Below are 25,230 nucleotides of genomic sequence, written 5' to 3'. Positions count from 1 at the left end.
GTATTTCCTGGTTATGAATTTAGAGGTGGCAAAATTGACATTCTATTTTATGTATCTTTTCATTATATATTAAAAAATTATGAAGACCTTTTCCTGCAAGACTCGTCTAATGGCAGTAATACCAAATATTAAATATGGTTCTTAAAGATAATTCTGCTTAATATTATAAATTAAGTCCATCAAACAATTCTATAGATATTAAAATATTGTAGAATAATCTAATCTGCATTTGTTTCCTTGAATGGTTATTTCAAAATTTATCGACATGTATATTTCAACAATCATATTTGTCTCACCATGAGCTAACACAATTTTTTTAGTTTCCTTTTTCCTTTTTATCAGTCAATTCCTCTTTTTATTTAGCAATTTGAAAGTTTTTACTTTTTTTTTTTTTTTGGAGAGGTTTTTGCTACAGAGTGCATGCGCTTGCCAGAGAAACAGAGAAACAGAAAATGAGAAATCACCCCCCAGGGGGGATGGCCACGCTGCAATCCCTTATCCTCCATTCTCCTCTCAGGAGAGGAGAATGCGCCTGGCGTGAGTTTAAGTTACTAAGTCTGAGACTCAAACCGCAGCTACTAGATGTGAGTTAAGTGACATAGCCGTTAGGTTAACTGCTGGTCCCTTCGAAAGTTTTTACTTCTGATATATGAATTTAACATATCTTCAATGACCGTTAGGTACTCTGGAAATTAATTTTTATAATATTAAATATATACTTATACCTTAACAGAATTAAAAAAATATTAAAGCATGTAAGGATCTTTTTATTTTACATTACATCCAATGTATTTACTTACATTTAAAAAGTGAATTTCTAGACATATTTCTATGTGATGTGATATGTTTGTATTATTGGTAACAACATGTTTTGTGTGTTTTGCTGATGAGATATGACATCATCCTATGTGGGACACATTGTTCATAAATAAATTGAGAAAAATTATGTTGAGGTTAGAATTCCAAGACAAAATTAAGCAGAAGATTAGCAGATTTCGGTCAAATCTTGCACTGACCTTTGATACCTGCATGACACATGCCCTGTAGAAACATTCGCACATGTGCAAGAGGAGACAAAGATGTACGGCCTGTGACAACAATGTAAATGCTCATCAGCTGCAAAATGAACGAGTCAGTTCTGGCATATGTTTCCAATGGCATAGCACAGAGGAGCTAAAGTGAATAAAATCGGTGTGTAGTGTCTGTGCATGCACACGTAAAAATAAAGATAAATACACACATTGAGCAATAAATAAAGCCTTGGGAGAATTCTAAAATTCAGTTTATTACTAAAACAATGTGTAAATATTACAAAACTTTGTATATATTGCTCATATACCAATAGATATGTGGTAAAACTGTTTGTAAGACTAATACATTAAGTCGTAATATTTATTAGTTCTCAGAATATTTACTAATTAGAATGTTGACTAGAGAGGAAAGGCTGAAAGGGATTATGGAAAGATGCAAAAGAAGCTTTAACTCATCTTGCAATGTTTTTCTTAGTAATATTCATATGAATATGAATCAATGAATATGAATATTAATGTGAATGCTAATGTGAATTAATCTGAAGCAACTATGATACAATACTTGAGTCTGATCTAGCCAGACGGTGAGTTTATTATATTATTCTTTGAACTCTTTTGTAGTTTTCAAATAATAACTTAAAAATAAACTAGAAATATTTGGAGAAATATACTACATGGTGGCAGAGAAGGAATTAGACCTCAGTTTAAATTATTCAGAAAGTCAGAATCAACAGATTTTCAGCTCATTTTTTTGCTCTGAAAATTTTCATCAAAGTATCAGATTTCACAAGGAATGATGGATATTTGTAGTATATGTGATTTCTCATACACATCTTTATTTAATTGTCAGTTTCAAGTATTTGAGTTTTTCGGTGAAAAGACTTGGCAGCTGAACGTTTCCATAAAGTTAAGAGAGCTCTGAATATTTATGAATAATCAACAATAATTCCACCAAATTGAACTAAATTATGTTGTGCTGTGTAGCTTATACGCTATTGTCCATGCGCATTTCCATCTACAATGCAAAGTATTATAAATTATCTTAATTTACAAAGAATATGTCTGTTTTACCTCATCATCAGCAATTGCCAGCCACATTTACAGAACATTCAAATTAAGGAAGGATGAATTTGGTAATAAACCTTGAAAACAGGACTTGATTTCCATTTTTATTTTGAGAAATGATACATGGTAAAACTCAAAAGCTGTTGCATCTTGAGTGATAAACTGAGTAATATATCTCGTAGAATGAATGCAGACTTGTAATTTTTGAGCAGGACTGCTGTAAATGTAATATTAAATATGCAAATCCATACAAAGTAATGTGTTCTGAAAATTGGAGGTCTACTTTTGCTGTCTCTCTTAAAAGACTGACTTGTCGGACCAGGTATCCTTTATTTTTTCATGATATATGTTACAATTTGAGTTAATGACTACTAACCTTTGGTCTGTCTCTGTCTCTGCATTTGCCTTATTTTAACACATATTTCTTTTTACCCAAATGAATGGGGCTGTCACAAACTGATCCATACAGGATATTTTTAAGGATTTTAAAAAGTTATTATTGCCTGGAAACAGTAGTTAGTGTAATGGCTATGTCACTGAACTGCCATGTAGTCGACTGCGGTTCAAGTTCTGACCCGGCAGCTTAAACTCACGCCGGGCACATGTGTGTGCATGTCCAAGACCCCGAGAGGAAAATGGCGGAGAAGGGATTGTGGCATGGCCATCCCCTCTGAGGGGTGATTTCTCGCTTTCTGTCTCTCTGTCTCTCTCTGTCTTTCTGGAGAGTGCACACACCCTATAGCAAAAACCTCTCCAAAAAAACAAAAGTTATTATTGTCTCTCAAATTTAATTTCTTATCAGTATTACTTTATTTTTTCAGTTTGTCGTAGAAATACTTGCATCTAAAAATTTCTATTTATTCATAAGCATTATTTTTGTTTTGCTTTGTTTTGTTTTTTGAAGAGGTTTTTGCTATAGGGTGCATGCACTTGCCAGATAGACAGAGAGAGAGACAGAGAGATAGAAAGTGAGAAATCACCCCCCCAGGGGGTATGTCCACATCACAATCCCTTCTCCTCCATTCTCCTCTTGGGATCCTGGGCACGCACGCACACGTGCCCGGAATGAGTGTAAGCCACCAGGTCTGGGACTTGAACCGTGGTGAACTACATGAGAGTTCAGTGACATAGCCATTACACTAACTGCTGGTCCCCACAAGCATTATTGAACATTTGCCTTCTGCCAGGATTTGTGCTGAGCAGGCACTGTGGAAAAGAGGAAAAAAGAATAATTCCATCCTATAGGAAAACAAACAAACAAACAAACAATAAACACATGATCACTCACAAATTAAAAGGTATAGAGAAAAAAAAAAGGTATAGAGAGGAGGGCATGATTAAAATCCCCCCTGCAAGAAAACCAGGAAGGGTTCCTTACATTGTCTGAGAGCTAATACTTTTCTTGACACACAGAAATTATAGGAGAAAGTCAGTATTTGAAGCTGTATAAGTTCTGATGATTTTATGTGTTTGGGCACTGTAGGAAGTATGGCCAATTAGCAATTTGATATCAATGAGCTAATATGTGCTTTTGACATTTTAGTTCTAATCTAGGTTCATTTGGTCAAAAATCTATTTCTATAAAAAAAAGCAAATCCTTTTTTGATCAGCATATCATTTAATGTATCATTTTTTTGTCCAACATATTTTTGTTGGAAGCGAGTTCCTTTATACATGAAGCTATGCAGGCTGTCTTTTATAATTCTCTATTCTTAGAAGCTATAAAAGATATATATTTGAAGATATTTTTGGTCCACTCATTCTATCATTTATCCTTTATTTACATGTTTGGAAAACCTGAAAGACATAATAACTACATAGCTAGAAAGCTCGGATTTTGATAGTAATCAAAACTTTTGATCAAAACTCTTACGAATTTTAGGTTTCTTTAAATTTTGAAGTATTTACGTATACATAACGAAATATCTTGGATATGGGCCCAGTTTATTTGATTTGTAAGACTAGATCTTGCTTTGTGGCAATTTTTCTACCTCAGCTTCCTAAGGAGCTGGGCTGATAGGTACACTGTACTGCCCAGTTATTAGCGTGGGCCAGGAATTGAACCTAGGCCTCCCATATGGCCTAAGGTTGTAGATCAACAACACCTTACCAGAGCACACCACTATGTGTGCATAGTATTATATTTTTGTATTGCAATGTTTTGAATGTGATCCAACACATGAGCATGAGATCTGGTGCGGAATTACCATTTGTGGCACCATGTCAGTGCTCAAAACAGTTTCAGATTTTGGAGCAGTTCAGAGATGCTCAATTGACCTGAAGTATCAAGTTGGGCTTAAGTTATAAAGTACCTTTTATTAGTTCCTTCCAGATCTTAACAGTATATTGTGCTATGACTATTAAGATTTTAATATTCTGGGATCAACAGGTGGTGTGGTAGTTAAGGCACTGGACACTCTCACATGGCCATCTGTGGTTCGAGTCCCAGATCTGGTGGCTTGCTTTCCCACTTTCCTGCTTCGCTCTCTCGCTCTCTGGTCAAGTTAGAATGAATGAATGAATAAATTAAATTGAATAAATAATTCTCTAAAAAAAGATTTTAATATTCCAACTTGATTTCTTTTTAAATTTTACTCTGACTATGATCATGAAGTATTCAGGACATAGACAAATTACAGGCACTCCTCACCTAACAGCTAGATAGTTAAATGAATTGATTAATAAGCAAGGAGTGTAAAGGCAGGTATCTTGTGGTGTCTCATGGCCCCATAGAGTATGTATTTCTCAATATGTATGAATTTATAAACAAAAATAGTAGTCTTGCATGATTGCTAATTCATTTAGTGGATACTAACTGATTGTGGGAATGAGACAAAGTGGAAGAAAGGGTATTCCTGAGACTCATCACAGACTAAGAAATAGGATTCCCTGTACTAGAGAATTGATCATAAGTCCTAAGGTCATTGAACAGGTGTGTCATTAAGTTAAGAGTGGCTTGGGTCAGAAGGTGGTGTGGTGGTTGAGGTGCTGGACTCTCACATGACCAACTGCAGGGGGAGTCCTGGACCCAGCAGCTTGAAACTCATGCTGGGCATGTGTGTACATGTGTGCCCCAAATTCCAAGAGGAGAATGGAATAGAAGGCATTGTGGCATGGCCATTCCCCCTGGCGGATGATTTTCACTTTCTGTCTCTCTGGTAATCACATGCCCTATAGCAAAAATTTCTCTCTAAAAAAAAAAAAAATTGATTGTAGTTATTATTAAATAACAGTCATGATGTCCATGCCAGCTCTCCTTTGATCCAGTCCTTTTCCCTGTAGCAACATAATAAAAACTTGGAAATTATAAGACAAAAACAAAACCAAACAAAAACAAGTGGCAAGGGATGGAAAAAATTGGCTAGTTCTGCTTAAGGCAGCTTTTTCCTTCTCCCTTCTGAATACAGGGAGAAAAACTTCCTTGGAGCTGCATGAAGATTGTGGTTTCTCATTTTAACCTTATGGAAAGTAAATATTTCTCTCCAGGGACCAGATTAGCCCACTGTGTCTCCAGCCTTTATAACCTAGAGATAGCTATAAATTTCTAGGCTTCATCCTTTTTCAAAAAACTTCCACAGTTGGGCAAATCTCCCTGGAGTTCTCACTATTTATACAGTTACAAATTAAGTTATCAAGGATTTCTCTTAGCGCATAGTCTCAGTTTTACCAACTTCATGCAAAAAGCCTGAACTCTGCAGAAACACAGAAGTATTTTTTTACACCTCAGAATAACAATATTAGTTTCTATATTTTTTTTCCTGTGAAGATTTCTGAGAATTATATATTTTCTGGAGCAGAAAAATATACAAATCTGAAGTTCATCAAGCTTATGACTATATTACTTTTTAATAAAGCATGTTTAAATATGACATTGTTTCACTTCTAAGATTACAAAAGCAAAGTCCAAATGTACATTTTCAGTGGACATATTCTCATCACTTGGGAAGTTATGGTTTCACATATTTTTACTAGATTTTAGAATTTGATGATATGATCATTGTAGTTATTCTGGGCTGTAAAGAAAAAACATTATCTCTATTTACAGCAATTTTATTGCTGAATGTATGTGTTTCTTCCTCACCAATCTGTTCTTCTACTTCTTGGATAACAACCTGAAGACTTGAAATTCAGTTCAGTTCTTTTCTTTTCTTTTTCTTTTTTTTTTTTGTTACAGGGCACATGCATTCACTGGAGAGACAGAGAGACAGAATGTAAGAAATCACGCTGCAATCCCTTTTCCTCCATTCTTCTCTCAGGATTTTGGGCATGCATGCGCATGTGACTCCTGAGTTTTAAGCCATATGGTCTGGGACTCGAACCATGTTCGACTACATGGGAGTCCAGTGACTTAACTGCTGGTCCCATCATGATTCAGGTCTGTTCTGAGTGCCTGACATGAGTACACACACTGAAGGTTAAGGTTTACTTGGAGAAGACTACTTCCATTTCAGTTACCAACTGCCAGCCTGGGCCTTGCATACTTCTGTCTTATCCTTTATAAGTCAGGAGCCCTACAATCCCCTTTGTGGGTTGAATAAATTGTTAAAGCACTCACAAAACTCAGGAAAACACTTACGTTTGATGGTCTATTATAAATTATGCAGTTGAAAAGCCAAATGAAAATGAACATAGGTGAGGCCTGGAGGAGCCCTGGGTTACAGGAGCGTCTGGTCTGTCCTCACTGGACTTGGGATGCACCATCCTTCCAGCATGTGGATGCACTTCCTAAATCTGGGAGTTGTTAGAATCACTCTAACACAGGACTTTTATGGAGACTCCATTACATAGATGTGTTTAAGTCATGATTACTAGTGATTAACACAAATTTCTGTCCCTCTTCCCTCACTGAAAATGTGTTTAGGGAGGAACTGAAAGTTCCAACCCTCTAATCACATGGTTAGTTCCTCTGACAATAAGCTCCCATCCTCCAAGAATAATCTATTTTTATAAAGTCATGTATGGGTGAAAGGGGCTTATTGTGAATAAAAAAGATGTTCCTTTCACTCCTGTCATTCAGAAAATTCCAAAGGTTTTAGGAGTTCTGTGACAGGAACCAGGGACAAATACCAAATATATTTTTCTTATTATATCACAATGTCACTGTCAGAATCTAATATTATCTGCAAATCTGTTGAAGTAGGCAGTAATTTAATACAACAAACCATGATATAATCATATAGACCATGGTACCATTGATAAACTTGAAAAATACAACAACTCCTCATTTTGAAAAAAAAAGAAAGTGTGATGATTGTATACTATCAAAATTTATTAGAGTAACAGGAATTCTACTAGTAAAAGTAAATATGCAATAAAGGAAATAAATAATTTGTATCTTTTAAATCCTACTAAATCCCTTTAATCAATTTCTATTTTTCTCTCAGGTTTTGAGCTTTCTCATTGTGAAGATCCTGGCATTCCACAATTTGGATACAAGATTAGTGACCAAGGCCACTTTGCTGGTAGCACCATCATTTACGGATGCAATCCTGGCTATACTCTCCATGGGAGTAGCCTTCTCAAGTGCATGACAGGAGAGAGAAGAGCGTGGGACTATCCTCTGCCTTCCTGTATTGGTAAGATACTCTGATATTTTTCTTAAATATTTATATAGAAATGTTACTAATTATATACTACATTTTCAAATGATTCTCTCTGTTCACACTAACTCATAACTTAAATCAAGAAGTCAATGAATTTGGTTTAAATGTGCCAAAATCCTTTTATTTAAAATTTATTTATTTATTTTTTTAATTTGCCATTAAAAGGTACATTTCATAATGTTATGAATGTGTACAGTTTTTTTTCTAGATAATATGGTCTGTATGAAGTGATTCTATTTCTGCTATCTTGATATAAAATTTAACTCACCATAAAAATGTTAAGACATACATATTTATTGAATCACATTGACCAGATTTGTTTTAATGGAGTAAATTATTTCCCATCTTAGAATCAACATTGATTTAAAGAACAGTAAACTATTCTCAATAATTTCAAAGAGATTCTTTTTATATGCATTTAAAAAATTCATACACATGCACACAGACACACACTCAGTGCTTACACAAATATTGGGAATGATCATTGTCTCTCTTTGAACAGATAGGTACTATTTTATTCCTACCATCTTTGAGATCAGTTAATGAGTCAGTAGTTAGGTGGGAGGTGGAGAGTATATAGACCAGGGTTAATGGAGACCTCTTGTGTTTTTTCCTTCTCCAAAGATGAATAGGTGCCAGGTTGGAATACAGGGACAACAACAACAAAAACTATTCTACCAAAACACCAAGTCCTCGGCATAGAACAAACAAGCAGTGATCCTTTTTAGCCATCTTAATTTCTTGCTGGTATTTAGGGAGGCAGAAATTCATTCTATTAGGCCTATTCAGATAAAATTGACTCAAATCCTTTTTTTATTCTTCTCTCTTCTTCTTTTTTTTTTTTTTTTTTTTATTTGACATAACGTTCCTTCTAAAAAAAAAAAAAATTGATTGTAGTTATTATTAAATAACAGTCATGATGTCCATGCCAGCTCTCCTTTGATCCAGTCCTTTTCCCTGTAGCAACATAATAAAAACTTGGAAATTATAAGACAAAAACAAAACCAAACAAAAACAAGTGGCAAGGGATGGAAAAAATTGACTAGTTCTGCTTAAGGCAGCTTTTTCCTTCTCCCTTCTGAATACAGGGAGAAAAACTTCCTTGGAGCTGCATGAAGATTGTGGTTTCTCATTTTAACCTTATGGAAAGTAAATATTTCTCTCCAGGGACCAGATTAGCCCACTGTGTCTCCAGCCTTTATAACCTAGAGATAGCTATAAATTTCTAGGCTTCATCCTTTTTCAAAAAACTTCCACAGTTGGGCAAATCTCCCTGGAGTTCTCACTATTTATACAGTTACAAATTAAGTTATCAAGGATTTCTCTTAGCGCATAGTCTCAGTTTTACCAACTTCATGCAAAAAGCCTGAACTCTGCAGAAACACAGAAGTATTTTTTTACACCTCAGAATAACAATATTAGTTTCTATATTTTTTTTCCTGTGAAGATTTCTGAGAATTATATATTTTCTGGAGCAGAAAAATATACAAATCTGAAGTTCATCAAGCTTATGACTATATTACTTTTTAATAAAGCATGTTTAAATATGACATTGTTTCACTTCTAAGATTACAAAAGCAAAGTCCAAATGTACATTTTCAGTGGACATATTCTCATCACTTGGGAAGTTATGGTTTCACATATTTTTACTAGATTTTAGAATTTGATGATATGATCATTGTAGTTATTCTGGGCTGTAAAGAAAAAACATTATCTCTATTTACAGCAATTTTATTGCTGAATGTATGTGTTTCTTCCTCACCAATCTGTTCTTCTACTTCTTGGATAACAACCTGAAGACTTGAAATTCAGTTCAGTTCTTTTCTTTTCTTTTTCTTTTTTTTTTTTGTTACAGGGCACATGCATTCACTGGAGAGACAGAGAGACAGAATGTAAGAAATCACGCTGCAATCCCTTTTCCTCCATTCTTCTCTCAGGATTTTGGGCATGCATGCGCATGTGACTCCTGAGTTTTATCAGGATTTTGGGCATACATGCGCATGTGACTCCTGAGTTTTAAGCCATATGGTCTGGGACTCGAACCATGTTCGACTACATGGGAGTCCAGTGACTTAACTGCTGGTCCCATCATGATTCAGGTCTGTTCTGAGTGCCTGACATGAGTACACACACTGAAGGTTAAGGTTTACTTGGAGAAGACTACTTCCATTTCAGTTACCAACTGCCAGCCTGGGCCTTGCATACTTCTGTCTTATCCTTTATAAGTCAGGAGCCCTACAATCCCCTTTGTGGGTTGAATAAATTGTTAAAGCACTCACAAAACTCAGGAAAACACTTACGTTTGATGGTCTATTATAAATTATGCAGTTGAAAAGCCAAATGAAAATGAACATAGGTGAGGCCTGGAGGAGCCCTGGGTTACAGGAGCGTCTGGTCTGTCCTCACTGGACTTGGGATGCACCATCCTTCCAGCATGTGGATGCACTTCCTAAATCTGGGAGTTGTTAGAATCACTCTAACACAGGACTTTTATGGAGACTCCATTACATAGATGTGTTTAAGTCATGATTACTAGTGATTAACACAAATTTCTGTCCCTCTTCCCTCACTGAAAATGTGTTTAGGGAGGAACTGAAAGTTCCAACCCTCTAATCACATGGTTAGTTCCTCTGACAATAAGCTCCCATCCTCCAAGAATAATCTATTTTTATAAAGTCATGTATGGGTGAAAGGGGCTTATTGTGAATAAAAAAGATGTTCCTTTCACTCCTGTCATTCAGAAAATTCCAAAGGTTTTAGGAGTTCTGTGACAGGAACCAGGGACAAATACCAAATATATTTTTCTTATTATATCACAATGTCACTGTCAGAATCTAATATTATCTGCAAATCTGTTGAAGTAGGCAGTAATTTAATACAACAAACCATGATATAATCATATAGACCATGGTACCATTGATAAACTTGAAAAATACAACAACTCCTCATTTTGAAAAAAAAAGAAAGTGTGATGATTGTATACTATCAAAATTTATTAGAGTAACAGGAATTCTACTAGTAAAAGTAAATATGCAATAAAGGAAATAAATAATTTGTATCTTTTAAATCCTACTAAATCCCTTTAATCAATTTCTATTTTTCTCTCAGGTTTTGAGCTTTCTCATTGTGAAGATCCTGGCATTCCACAATTTGGATACAAGATTAGTGACCAAGGCCACTTTGCTGGTAGCACCATCATTTACGGATGCAATCCTGGCTATACTCTCCATGGGAGTAGCCTTCTCAAGTGCATGACAGGAGAGAGAAGAGCGTGGGACTATCCTCTGCCTTCCTGTATTGGTAAGATACTCTGATATTTTTCTTAAATATTTATATAGAAATGTTACTAATTATATACTACATTTTCAAATGATTCTCTCTGTTCACACTAACTCATAACTTAAATCAAGAAGTCAATGAATTTGGTTTAAATGTGCCAAAATCCTTTTATTTAAAATTTATTTATTTATTTTTTTAATTTGCCATTAAAAGGTACATTTCATAATGTTATGAATGTGTACAGTTTTTTTTCTAGATAATATGGTCTGTATGAAGTGATTCTATTTCTGCTATCTTGATATAAAATTTAACTCACCATAAAAATGTTAAGACATACATATTTATTGAATCACATTGACCAGATTTGTTTTAATGGAGTAAATTATTTCCCATCTTAGAATCAACATTGATTTAAAGAACAGTAAACTATTCTCAATAATTTCAAAGAGATTCTTTTTATATGCATTTAAAAAATTCATACACATGCACACAGACACACACTCAGTGCTTACACAAATATTGGGAATGATCATTGTCTCTCTTTGAACAGATAGGTACTATTTTATTCCTACCATCTTTGAGATCAGTTAATGAGTCAGTAGTTAGGTGGGAGGTGGAGAGTATATAGACCAGGGTTAATGGAGACCTCTTGTTTTTTTTCCTTCTCCAAAGATGAATAGGTGCCAGGTTGGAATACAGGGACAACAACAACAAAAACTATTCTACCAAAACACCAAGTCCTCGGCATAGAACAAACAAGCAGTGATCCTTTTTAGCCATCTTAATTTCTTGCTGGTATTTAGGGAGGCAGAAATTCATTCTATTAGGCCTATTCAGATAAAATTGACTCAAATCCTTTTTTTATTCTTCTCTCTTCTTCTTTTTTTTTTTTTTTTTTAATTTGTCATAAGGTATGTGCACATACCTGAGAGAAAGAAAGGTGAAGGGAAAGTGAGAAAGACCCCTCCAACCCCAGGATGGATGGGCACAAAGGAATCCCTTCCCCTCGATTCTCCTCTTGGGATTTTGGACACCCATACACATGTCTGCAGTATGCCCTTCAAGCCACCACGCCCAGAATTCAAACAATGCAGCAGGTCATGTGGGATACAGCTGTCCCAACCACCATGCCACCAGCTATCCTGAATCTTATTTTTAAAAACAGCTGTATTGAGGTTTAATTTATATAGAAAAACTACACATATTTAATGTTTAACATTCGAAAAGTTTGAGACCTGAATCTTTTGAGACAAGTGAACAATTTCTGTCATTGTTATTCAATAGAGGTAATACAGGAATCGTCACAAAAATTGGTAGAATACAAATTAAAATGATAAAATTCTAATTATAGAGGCCATGCAGCTAATTGCAGTGTTTTTGATGCCATAAGACTTCTGTTGGCTTATTAAGACATTGATTTATTCAAAAATACATGTTTTTATATAACCAAAATATAATTATACTCCTTTCTTTTAAGATGACATCTGAATTTTAAATAGATTATGAGGATAATACCAAAAATAATAATCAACATAAATTTCCAAAAGCACAGAATTTTCAAATATGACCAACAACCAGCCTATTAGCATTTGTTCTGAGAGAAATGTCTGACTGATTAATTCTCTCTGATGTTGTATTCTTTTATGCGAATATGAAATAGCTTCAGAAAAGCATTAAGGATTGTGATGCATTTTATAATTTTGTGTTTATAAAAGTATAAACTTGTAAATATTGACTTGCTTTGCTTAAAGTTAAAATAATAAAATAATAACATTACAATAATGTATTTTCTTTGTTAACACAAACTGAAAATATTCTATACTTTATGGAAAAGTTTTATATAAATGAAAGAATATTTGTATAGAATCAGAAGATGATTTAAATTATGCTTGCAACAAGTCATTTTTTTATTTATAAATATCCTAAGTCAAAGCTTAGTGACTTGATACTATGCTAGAAAGACACATGGAAAGAGCATTTTTTTTTTAATGATGGACTATTTAACAGCTCTAAAAAGTTGAGCATGTGGTGAGTAATGCTGCTGATTTCCATAAGAAGATAAAATTCATTTTAGATGATGCTCTTTATTGGTGACAATTAGTAGCTTTACCAACTGGTTTAAGATTATGACTTTCTGTGCTCAGTAACCTTAAGTATCTATTACAGCTATATTTTTGCCTTTGTTAAATAAGAAAGTTTTCTTAATTATTTGGAATATTTCTAGGTCAATATGTTTCTGCACTCATTCTTTGAATATTACTTTCCCCTTTATTCATGATAATGCAGGTGTGCATGTATGTAGGAGGGCAGGGAGATATGAGCATGCTCCCTCCAGAGAGTCTGGTCATGCCACAGTCCCCGTCCTCCAGTCCTCCAGGCTGTCAGATCTTGGGCAGTTGCACATGTGTCCACAGTGTTTTGGGGTTGGATATTTGAACCTTAGTGGGCAGTGTGGTCCACCAGCTCCTTTTAAGTTTCCCATCACCACTTTTCCATGAAGCTGACTTTATATTTTACTTAAACATCAATCTGCAAACAAATCTTTTGTCAGAATATGAACTCCACTGTAACAGTATATCACATCAACTCATTTGAGGTCAAAATGCCAACTAATAATTGTAGCAAAGATATGTGGGGAGAAAGAACTATGTTTAAGTTTAAAGTACAATATATGATAATCTCCCCTTATCCACAAAGAATACATTCCTAGGATTCAAGTGGATGCCTTAAATGGTAGATAGTACTAAACCCTATATATGCTATTTTTTCTATACATACATACTTACAATAGAGATTAATATATAAATTAGGCATAGAAAATGATTTAAAACAATAATAATAAAACAGACAAATTGTAACAAGATACTACAATAAAAATTATGTAATGGGGTATTTCTGTTTCTTTGACAAAATACCTTTTATGATACTGTACACTTTTATTTTCAGGCTATTTGTAAAGGAAACCAGGGAAAGCAAAATCAAGATAAGGGAAGTTTGTAGTACACAAAACTACAACTGGCTAAAAATTAATCTGACAAATATCCACTCTGTTCTCAAAGGAAATGCAGGCTGGGACCAGCAGGTGCCAGTTGCTGAAGCACTTGATTCCTAAATGACTGACCGTGGTTTAAGTGATCTGGTGGTTTGAAAAATCCTGCTGGGAACATGAGCCTGCATGCCAAGAATCCCAGGAGGAGAATGGAGGAAAAGGGATTGTGGTCTGGCCATCCCCAGTGATTTCTCACTTTCCCGTTTCTCACTGTCTCTCACTGCCTCTCTCTCTGGAGAGAGCAAAATGGCAAAAAAACTTTTAAAAAAATGTATGCCAATATTAGTGATAAATCATAAAAAAACATGGAAAATGAATTAATATGCTTATATATATATAGGTTGTCCAATCAAGTTTTTGTTTAAAGAAAAATGGAGAAACCATAAAAAGAGATGGTGACAATACCTTACATACTAATATCTTCTTACTTTAAACATCATCTAAGTTTGTAATTATAAACTGAACTAATGTTGCAATAAAAAATCATATTTTGTTAGCCTTCTATGGGTTTATCAGTAACATTTCTCTCCAGAAACAAAATCAGTAAGATATCTTTATCTCTATTTATCTATATCTCTATCTCTCCTTCTAATGTATTTAAAGAGATTATTTCAAAAAATTTATTCATACAGCTTTGAGAATTGGAAAATTCAAAATTCATGGGGCATGTCAACAGATTGGACATTGAGGCAGGAGTTAATTCTGTAGTTTGTTATGAGAATTTCTTCTATTCCTAGAGAACTTAGTTTCTGCTCTAAAAATCTTCTAACTAATTGGATAAGACCCACACATTATTAAGGATAATCTCATTTACTTAAGGTCAAATGATGGTAGATGTTAACCACAGCTATATAATATCTTCACACCTAGTTTATCATTTGGTTAAATAATTGAGTACTGTATCCTAGCAAGTTAACACATAAAACTAACCATCACAGTGTGATACAATAAGAGTATCTAAAATCTAAGGCCAGATGCAGCAGCTTGCACCTATAATCCAGCAATCTGGGAGGCTGAGGTAGGAGAATTAGGAGCTCAAAACTGGCTTGGGCAGCACATAAAGATATTATCTGGGGAAAAAACAGATAGGGAAATAAGATCTTTGAAACAAATTTATGCATGTGGAGCCTACAAAGTTGAGTCATTCGATTCTGATGTAATTAATTAGGTCTTTTCCAGATGCTAAAACTCTCCACCTTTGACTTTCTTTAGTCCAATGATTACAATGAATAGAAACAAGAAGTGTAATTCAGTTATTGATTCTCAGTAAGACAGTAAGAATTCAATAGTTAGAAAAATAAATCTAAGAGTATCCTCAAATATTTATGTAAAAATTTGAACGTATTTGTTTTGTTAGGATAATCTGGAAAATTCTTTCATATATAATGCATAGCAAGGGTATTTCTTGTTTCTTGGCTCTAGGGATGGAGAAAGATATACTAATTAAAAACTTTTCCTCCAGTACAGAGTTCTTTCTAGATTATCTGCTTAGCAAGGTACTCACTCAAGACATACCACTATCACTAAATAGTATTAAAATGGAAATAAATCTCTCAACAAATAACATTTTAATTGCATTTTATAACAATACTTACTTTTTTTATTCTATAAATTTTATAATAATTAAAGAATCCATTACATCAAAACCAAACTAGATTTAACTGAAGTAAGAAATCTAGTAAAAATGCTATAGTGCCTTTGTTGAGGTTAAAGGAGAAAGACTTTAGAATAATCTAAAGGGGGAATAAAAGGACAATGATATTTAGAAAGCCTAAGGGACCATGTAAAGATTAGTATTTCTCAGAGGTGGGGTAGCAAGATGATAAATTATTCAGCCTGCAATTCACTAGCAGTGAGCAACTTGCCATCTGTTTCCCCTTTTAAATGATCATTATTTAACAACACATCTCAAAATGTTTGGAAGCCTAACTCAGAAGTTTGAGTGTTTTTTTTTTTTTTCCCTAACTAGATTTGTTTATTGTCTTCTCTGTGATCTAACTTAAGACTCTATTGTTTTTTTGTGGAATATATTCTTACTTTAAATACTTAATTTCAGAAACTTATATAAACTTTTAAGAAGAGGGTAAATCAGTCCCTTTTCCCCCTTAATATTAAAACTGTATACTCTTAAGAAGTTTATAGATTATTTTTAAAAGATTGGCACTAAATTGTGACTTAAATTTGTATTATTTTTTATTAGCTGAATGTGGAGGTCGTTTTAAAGGAGAATCATCAGGAAGAATCTTGTCTCCTGGTTATCCTTTCCCATATGACAATAATCTACGCTGCATGTGGATGATTGAGGTAGATCCAGGAAACATTGTCAGGTAAATGAATTTCATTTTCTCAAAATTACTGGGGAATCTGAATTTTCTGATCAACATTGATGCGTAATATCAATCAACATAAAGATCTTTCAATATTTTTTACATTGGCAAGGGAAAGTTTGGTTTCCATGTTTCTAAAATACTGAAAATGTATTTGTTAACATGACTTATTGATTTATACTGAAAATGTATATGTTAACATGCTACTGCAGCTCATAACGCTTAAAAGGAAGCTTTCCGTGATTACAGGAGGGTATGGAGATTGAAAGCTTTCCCAGCTTTTTGTACACTTCGCTCCTTCAGTTCCTGATGATTGAAGATGCTGAATCCACAAGTTTGATAGGTTAGGTATACGGAGTCTTGCAAGCTATTATCATAAGGGTAGTTGCACTAATGTTTAGGAGAAATCAGAATAGGAGAACCAATACCATTTTCTGTCTTCTCTGACTTTAAGTACCTATCAAAGCATCTTCTCTCTACCCTATTAACAATGACTGAATTCCCTATTCCTTTTTTTGAAGTTATTCACAATTCATCACATTGTCACACCTTAGATGAGTATAGAACCTTCTAAATCAATACCAATCTAGTTTCCAAACCCTTCATATGATTTCAGTTGAAGTTTTACTATTATATTTTGACTTTAACTGGGAGTGGGTTAATAAATGAACAAATCCTCTTTGATATATTAGCTAGTGTGTTATTTTTTTACAAACAATAATTTGAAATTTAAGAATTGCTATTTTACATAAATGGCATTTCAGACAGGTTTCCAGGCAGGACAGCCTCATGCTTTGCTACATATACTACAAACTGACAGCATTGTTTATGCAAGAAAATGTGCAGAACTCAAAATAGGCTAACCTGGATCTATCCTCAGACTATATTTCTTTTGTCTGCATTATCAATTGTCTCCTTTATATATTATAATTATTAATCTTGAAAATATCAAGTTTAACAGAATTCTTGGATTAAAAAAAATAATAGAATAATATTTGATATTAAATTGCAACCCAAATTTAAAGCTGTGAAAATTCATAGATAAGACATGAATGTGGTATATATAGAATTGTACTATAGAGTCGGATAACTTGAATTCAATGCATGACTCTTCCACCCTTTGGGCAATTATTTTAACTGTCTGAACTGTATTTGCCACATATGTAAAACTGAGATTAAAAATTGTCCCAAATTTTTCGAGTCATTATAACAAACAAAGAAAAAATATATAATGCATTGTGCATAGTGCCTGGCATGTAGACGTGCTATAAATGTCATCAGCTGTGGGCACGGTTAAAATTCATAGATGTTGAACTGAATGTAAACCTGAAATTTCTATAATTTGTAAAGGTTATGTAATCATTTTATGAAGAAAAAAAATTATACCACTCAGGAAAAATTTATTCAGATTATGTACACTTTTTGCATAATTCCTTTTTATTTCAGGAAAAGAGGGAATATTTAGTAAAAGCCACAATACATATTTGCGTTGATCACTATTAAAATTGAGTCCTTGCTTAAAATAATGAAACAAAGTTATTTTGCTCTTCCACAGCCTGCAGTTTCTTGCCTTTGATACAGAAGCATCACATGATATACTCCGAGTTTGGGATGGCCCGCCAGAAAATGAGATGCTCTTAAAAGAAATCAGTGGATCTCTTATTCCTGAAGGAATCCATAGTACGCTCAATATAGTAACCATCCAGTTTGACACGGATTTTTATATCAGCAAATCGGGATTTGCTATTCAGTTTTCAAGTGAGTTTTATTTTTTAAATTCTTAAATGCAAAGTAGAAATGCTATTTAAATATATAAATAATCCTGTTAATGCTACTGTTCAAAATTTTAATTTAAAAAATTTGAATGATCTTAAATATTCTTATATCTGGTTTTCCCAATCCTCTGAAGCTAAGAAGTATAATTAACTTTGAATATGTATTGTTGGGACATTCTAATTGTCAGACCAATTATTGTTAAAGTGAGGACAGTATTATAATAATTCAGCTAATTAAATAGAACATCACAAAATTTTGTAATATGGACATATCTTAAAACTGTACATTTTAAAATGTGAACTTTTTATATGAGGAAGGAAATGAATATTTGCATTTCTGAAAAAGCAACTTTGCATTATACTAATTTTTTATTAAATGTCTTAATTATACAATATATTCACAGATATCTTTGACACAATATTTTAGACTATGTTTAAAGATTTTCTATAACAGTAAAATACCACTCATTATAAATAATTATCAGTGTCTTTTTTTTAATGGCATTGTTAAGTGGCTGAATATATGCTTTTCTATAAAAGAGATTTTAGTTTAGTGGTTGGAAAAATGAATGAAACTTAAAATTTTTAAATGCTATTTCACTTTTATTGACAGCATACAATATCTTTGAGAATCTATTTATATAGTCTTTATTTAAAAATCCTATTTATTTCATTCATGTGTGAGAGAGAATAAGACTCACCAACAAAGTCTCAATGCCACTATACACCCCCAGCCTAGAGTGAGCCCCAAATCATGGGCAAGTGGGTACTTGGCATACTCAGGGAGGTCACTGGATGTAAACCAGGAACCTGTGTATGTGGAATTGCCTCGCAGAGTGCTGTTTTTTCTGGCTGTGCCATTATCTGGGTCCTTGTATAGTCTTAAACAAGCTTGTTAACAAAAATCTGTCAAGATAGCTGAAATAATCTATGAAGAAAACAGTAATTTTCAAATGTGAAAGATTCAAGTCATGCCTCCTTACTAGCTGCTCACTTTGGGCACCTTATCTCATCACCTGAGCCTTAGTTTTTTTAATGCTCATCTCATAAATAGGTAATTAGACTGTAACATAATTATGCGTGCACCGTATTTGTTATCGAGCATATACGTGATCTACAGTGAACTATCAGAGGGTCTTCAAATAGTTTATGAAAAATTTCTATTATGAAAAAAACTGCATAGATTAAAATTTTTCATCAAAATACTTATACTTTTAATTCTGTTTTTCATAAACTTTTTAAAGCACTTTATTTTTTTACGTGAATAATTGTAAAATTGAAATGCTTTAGCAATAATAAAGGTAAAGCAAAAAAGTATAAAGTACTTTGGAAATGAATATTAAGAAAATATTCTGTTGAGGTAGGCAGATGGTATGGTAGTTGAGGCACCTGACTTCCACATGGCCAACCACAGTTCAAGTCCCAAACCTGATGGTTTGCTTTCTCATTTTCCCTTTCTCTCTCTTTCACTGTCTCTCTCTGGTGAGTGTAAATGCCCTACAGCAACATAAAAAATAATAATAAATAAATTAGGTGCCAGCAGGTGATGTGGTCATTAATGTGCTGGACATTCCCCCATGGCTGACCACAATTTGAGTCTCAGATGTGGTAACTTGCTTCCTCAATACACTGAAATTCAGAAATTCAGTTAATTTTTTCAGTGTAATGTTACTAGCAGATGCCTGGAGCTGTGACTCAAACCCACATGTCTTAAGCAAAATTATCATGCTTGGTACATAGTAAATGCTTAATAATTATTACTATTATTCTGTCATTATTCTAGATGCATATATGAATATGCTAGAGGCAACAGAAATCCTTCAGTTGTATATCATTAGGTACAATGAAGTTCTACATCTTAATCAATGTGACTTTGATTATGACTTTCAGCATCACATCAAAGGTCATAATCTACAAAAATATATCATTAAAATGATGTAGTATTTGTCTTTCTGAACCTGGATTTCTTCACATAATATCCTCCAGGTTCATCAATCCTATGGCAGATGACAAGATTTTCTTCTTTCTTAAGGCTGGATAGTATTCCATTGTGTATATATGTAGCACATTTTCTTTATCCATTCATCTGTTGATGGATACCTAAGTTGATTCTATAGGTTGGCTATTGTCAATGGTGCTACAATAAATGTGAGAATGGCATATTGACATCATTTCCTTTGAATATATACCCATTAGTGCTAAGGCTCAATTAGATGTCATGGTAACTCTATTTTTAATATTTTGAGGAACTGGTTGAGGAGAGAGGATTAGTTGGAGAAAGGCGTAATTATGAATGATTGCTAAAGATATGGAACTTTTTTCTTAGATGACAAGTATACTAAAATTGATTATGGTGCTGGTTACACAACAACACTGTGAGCATACTAGAAATCATTGGATTGTACACTTTAAGTGGGTGAGTTATAAATTATATCACAGCAAGTTGTTAAAAAGAACAAAAAATAAAGAGAAAGAGCAAGAAAGGCAGAGAAAAGAGGATGAGGAGAAATGCTGGAGCAGATATCTGTTTGGAAGAAACAGTTGTACCTTCTGACTCTAGCCATTGTGTTCTAATAGGAAGTTTGTTTTTTTTCAGAATTATTTATTTAGTTTTGTTTATCATCATCATTATTTTCTAGTTTGCTACAGGGCACACATACTCACCAGAGAAAGAAAGAGATCAAGAGAGAGGGAAAATTTGAAAGGAAGTCTCCAAATCTGGGACTCAAACTACAATCAGCCGTGTAGAAGTTCAGTGCCTTAACACCAAGCCACCTGCTTTCCCTAAGACAGATTTTTTTTTTGAGAGGTTTTTACTATAGGATATGTGTGCTATAGCAAGAAAGCAAGAAATCACCCCCCACAGGGATGGCCACGCTGCAATCCCTTCTCCTCCATTCTCCTCTCGGGATCTTGGGCATGCACGCACACGCGCCTGGCGTGAGTTTAAGCCACTGGGTCCAGGACTCGAACCGTGGTCCACTACATGGGAGTACAACGACATAGCCATTGCACCAACTGCTTGTCCGGACAGATTAATTTTTAAATGGAACTTCAAATAAGGAATTTTATGCAAAACCATCTAATATTCAAATAAACAAGCAGTATTAGAGAACATGTAAATGATCTATAAGCAAATAATCAACTATTGTAGGTCAAATTTTGTATGCAGGTCTAAGTTTGATACTTTATTGCATTACCAAAAATCCTCTTCACTGACTAAGTCTATTTTATTTAACTAAATCCTTCATTCATTTACTCATTCATTGATCCAGTCATCCTATGAGTGCCTATTAGGAACAATATATTAAGTATTCTCTTCAGTTAATTCTCAAATGTATCTTCCTTTACCCTTCCTTTAGGCAAATTAAAAATATATATATTTATTTTATTTATCATTATTACTATTATTTTTTAAATTTGCTACAATGTATGTGAACTCACCAGAGAGAAAGAAAGTGAGAAAGCAAACTGCCAGATCCAGGACTCAAATTGTGGTCAGCCAAGTGGAATTCCAAAGCCTTAATGACCAAGCCAACCACTGGCCCTGACTCAGGCAGACTTTGCTTTTATACACACACACACACAGACAGACACACACACTGACTTTGGATTTATACACACACACACACACACACACACACACACACACACAGGTGTCTATCACTAAAATTTATTTCATTTCAAATATTACTTGTTCTCCCTTGTGCTTAAATTCTCTTCATTCTTCCAGACTCAGTGTCATAGTCCTCTTCAGAAAAAAAAATATTTTCTGATTATTGCAGTCTGTGCTATTTATACTAGTTATACTTTTGTTCCAGATAAAGATAAGAATAATGTATTCATTGATCTGGAGGTGTTTTAATTATGTGACTTTTACTCCTCCAAACATATTGTGAGTAATTTTGTCTTCCAAAATGTCCAGATAGAATAATAATTTTGTTTAATCATATAATTCATTGTCCAAACCAAGGCTATTCTGGTGTATAAAATGAAATGCTATTAATAATTAAACTCAACAACAGGCACAAAGCAGCACAGTCCTAGACAATCAGGATGTATTGACATTTTAATTGTCATTTTATTCAATCCTCATTTCCTCCACCACCACAATACTCATTTTTCTTTGGACAAATAACTGTTCTTTATTGAAAGTCAAGATAATCAATTAACAAAAGAATGATTCAGCTAATAGTATCAGAACAGTCTCCACCAATGAAATGCAGCAAGTTAAATGTATTTCATTGAACTTGGTACAAAGTAAATTTAGCTGAAATGTAGGTCACATACCAACTTTATAATCATCATCAAGCCACTATCAGCAGCCTTATGACTTCTAGTTCATGATGTATTCATTCTTTGAAGAGTCTGATGCTTTGTCTCTTGGTGTTATCGTCTGTAAGGCACTTTTGTTTAATCAGAGCTACTTAAGTATGACATCGCCACCTCATGCTGTCCTATGTGCTGTCCTTGCCTCTCAGCAGACAGCCTCAATATCCTCTGCTTAAATTTGTAATCTGCCTGTCTCATTCAACATTAGTTCCACAGGCAGGGCATCTTTGGATATCCTAGTGTCATCTGTCTGCAGAATAGTTGATTTTGATAGAGCATTTTCTAGGCTCTTCATTCTTTGACCTCTGTTAAGAATATGCCCCTGGGACGTCGCGGGCCCTTCCGGGCTCGGCGTGTCCCCCCTGGGGCCCTGCTAAGCCGGCGGCGGCGGCAGAGGCGGGCCGGACGCCAAGGCTGCGTCCGGTCACGGGACGTCGCGGGCCCTCTGTATTGACTGACATGTATGGCATTCCCTTTTGAAAAAGCAATGGAAGTCAATGTAAAGTTATATGTAATCTAGTGTAATAGAAAGATTTTGATAGAGCTAATAAAATAAAAAAAATAAAATAAAAAAAAAAAAGAATATGCCCCTGCTGGGTAATACAAAATATTAAGACCCATAGCTTACACTGTCGAAAATTCTCAAGGAAATGGATCTCTTAGCCATGAGAGGTGGAAGTCCCTCAGCCTTTAAGGACTGCATGGTGCCCTTCCTTTTGTTCCCATCCTCATTATTGGCCCCTGCACTGCTGTAACAGTTGACTAGCCACTCATTTTGTTCTCCCTCCAGCCAAACTGTTCTCTACAGTTCTACCTGACTGATCTTTCTGAAATACAAATTGTACATTGCTTCTTTGTCTGAAATTATCTAATGGCCACACAGTGCTAAACTCAAAACTTTGAAATTACATTTAAAATCTCCGTAATTTGCACTCAGTCTATCCGCCATCCATTACATCCTGTTGTCTGATTACACTGCCCTAAAAAGACAATATCCTTTCACCTTTCTGTTTTCTTTTCAAGCTCTCTTACATATTCCTGGAACATTTATGCGATATTCACAATCTATAAATTCTTAGTTATTTTCCAAAATCCAGTTCAAATGGTACTTCTAGTACCAATGAATTCCTAGGCAAAATTAGTGATTCTACATTTATACTTCTGTTGCACGAAGTACCTATTATGCTAAAACCACCATATATGTCTCTGTTCAGGACAGTCCCACTTTATGCCTATTGTCTTAGCATCTTGACTTGTTTGGCATTTGGCCTATAGTTTCCATTTTTAACAAAGCATAAATATTAATAGTTCTGTTTAAATAAACTAAATTTATTTATTAGATCCATATTTCATATTTGATCTTATCTGATAGTGTGTGGCATATGTTTACAGTGTCAAGAGTAATTATAGCAAATGTTTAAATCTGAAAAACAAATACTAATAAACTGTATCTATTTCCCAACCTTTTCCAGATACCAGGCAATTCACATCTCCCTTTCAAGGACAGAATGTAGAATACATACAAAGAATATTAAATATCTTCAGATAGGAACATTTAGCCCATTATGACCTGAGATGATAGTGGAAGAAGTAGTTGCCCTTACAGCTATTTTGTTTAACAGCCTATTATGCTACAGTATTTTCTGTGTCTTAAAAGATACTTAAAGTTGACATTGCATGAATTTGTAGGATTAGTAGGATTAGTGGAAAATATTGAAAAGATGTCTGCACTCGCTGGAAAGACAGAGAGATAGAAAACAAGAAATCACTCCCTCAGGGTAATGGCTGTGCCTCAGTCTCTTCTTTCTCTTCTTTTCCATTCGCCTCTTGGGATTTGGGGAATGCATGCACACGCATCTGGAGTTTCAAGCCGCCAGGTCCAAAATTTGAACCGTAGTCAACTATGTGGGAATCCAGTGACATAACCATTATGCCATCTGCTGGTCCCAGAAATGTTTGTTCTTAAAGTATATGCAAAAATAGAGGCTGAACAGTTGAACTGTTGTCTCATGGAATATAAGCTATTGCCCTGAGTATATTTGCTATTATTTTATAGTATAAAGTAAAAAGTATTTTATCATAAATTTAAAAATTATTTTTGCAGTATGGAATTCTTAGAAGTGCCTATTTAGGGGCCAAAAATTGGCATAATGTTTGCATCATTTGACTCCCATGTGATCGATCATGGATCGAGTCCTAGACCTGGCTACTTAAAACTCATGCTGGGTGTGTGTGCATGCATGTCCAGGATCCCGAGAAGAGACTGGTGAGGGTATGGACATCATACCCTTCTGGGAGTGATTTTTTTATGTCTGTCAATCTTTATCTCTCCAGCGATCACACATGCCCTAGAGCAAAAAAAATTATTTTTGCATTTTTAAAATTTTTTAAAAATTTAATTTATTTTTTCTTTCTTTCTTTTTAAAATTTATTTTATTTTATACATTCAAGCTCATTATTTAGCTCATAAAGTGAATATTTCAGTATGTGAACATTTCTCCCTAGTCCAAGTGATAAAACTACAAAACATCTTCAACAGGTAATACCACATTTTTTTGTCCTTTGTATTTTTCTTCTAAATGTCCTTCCTCAGGCCCTACTCTTCCACACACACTATATCTGGTATTTACACCCATTTATTGTGTTTCTATATCCTTCAGTCAATCAGTCTCAGTCAGAGTGTGGACATTCGGTATATATTAAGTGGGGACATACAATTTCTCTCCTTCATAGCCAGGCTTGCTTCACTCAGCAGTAAATCTTCCATAT

The 25,230-nt window shown here is 34.2% G+C and overlaps 1 protein-coding gene across 1 annotated transcript in view; it reads left to right on the top strand.

Moving 5' to 3' along the window:
- Positions 1 to 25,230, top strand: part of CSMD3 (CUB and Sushi multiple domains 3) — a gene marked incomplete at its 3' end in the record, with an annotated part of 1,277,483 nt that overhangs the window by 970,762 nt on the left and 281,491 nt on the right. Inside the window, exons 25-27 of the mRNA XM_027771421.1 lie at positions 7,481 to 7,672; positions 16,228 to 16,354; positions 17,910 to 18,112. Of these exons, the coding sequence (XP_027627222.1) occupies positions 7,481 to 7,672; positions 16,228 to 16,354; positions 17,910 to 18,112 (522 nt within the window). The remainder of the gene's footprint in view (positions 1 to 7,480; positions 7,673 to 16,227; positions 16,355 to 17,909; positions 18,113 to 25,230) is intronic.

The sequence above is a fragment of the Tupaia chinensis genome, unplaced genomic scaffold, assembly GCF_000334495.1.
Source record: "Tupaia chinensis unplaced genomic scaffold, TupChi_1.0 Scaffold000032_1, whole genome shotgun sequence".
Taxonomy (NCBI): domain Eukaryota; kingdom Metazoa; phylum Chordata; class Mammalia; order Scandentia; family Tupaiidae; genus Tupaia; species Tupaia belangeri.
Note: the sequence above shows the minus strand (reverse complement) of the source record. Positions and strands in the feature narration are given on the sequence as shown.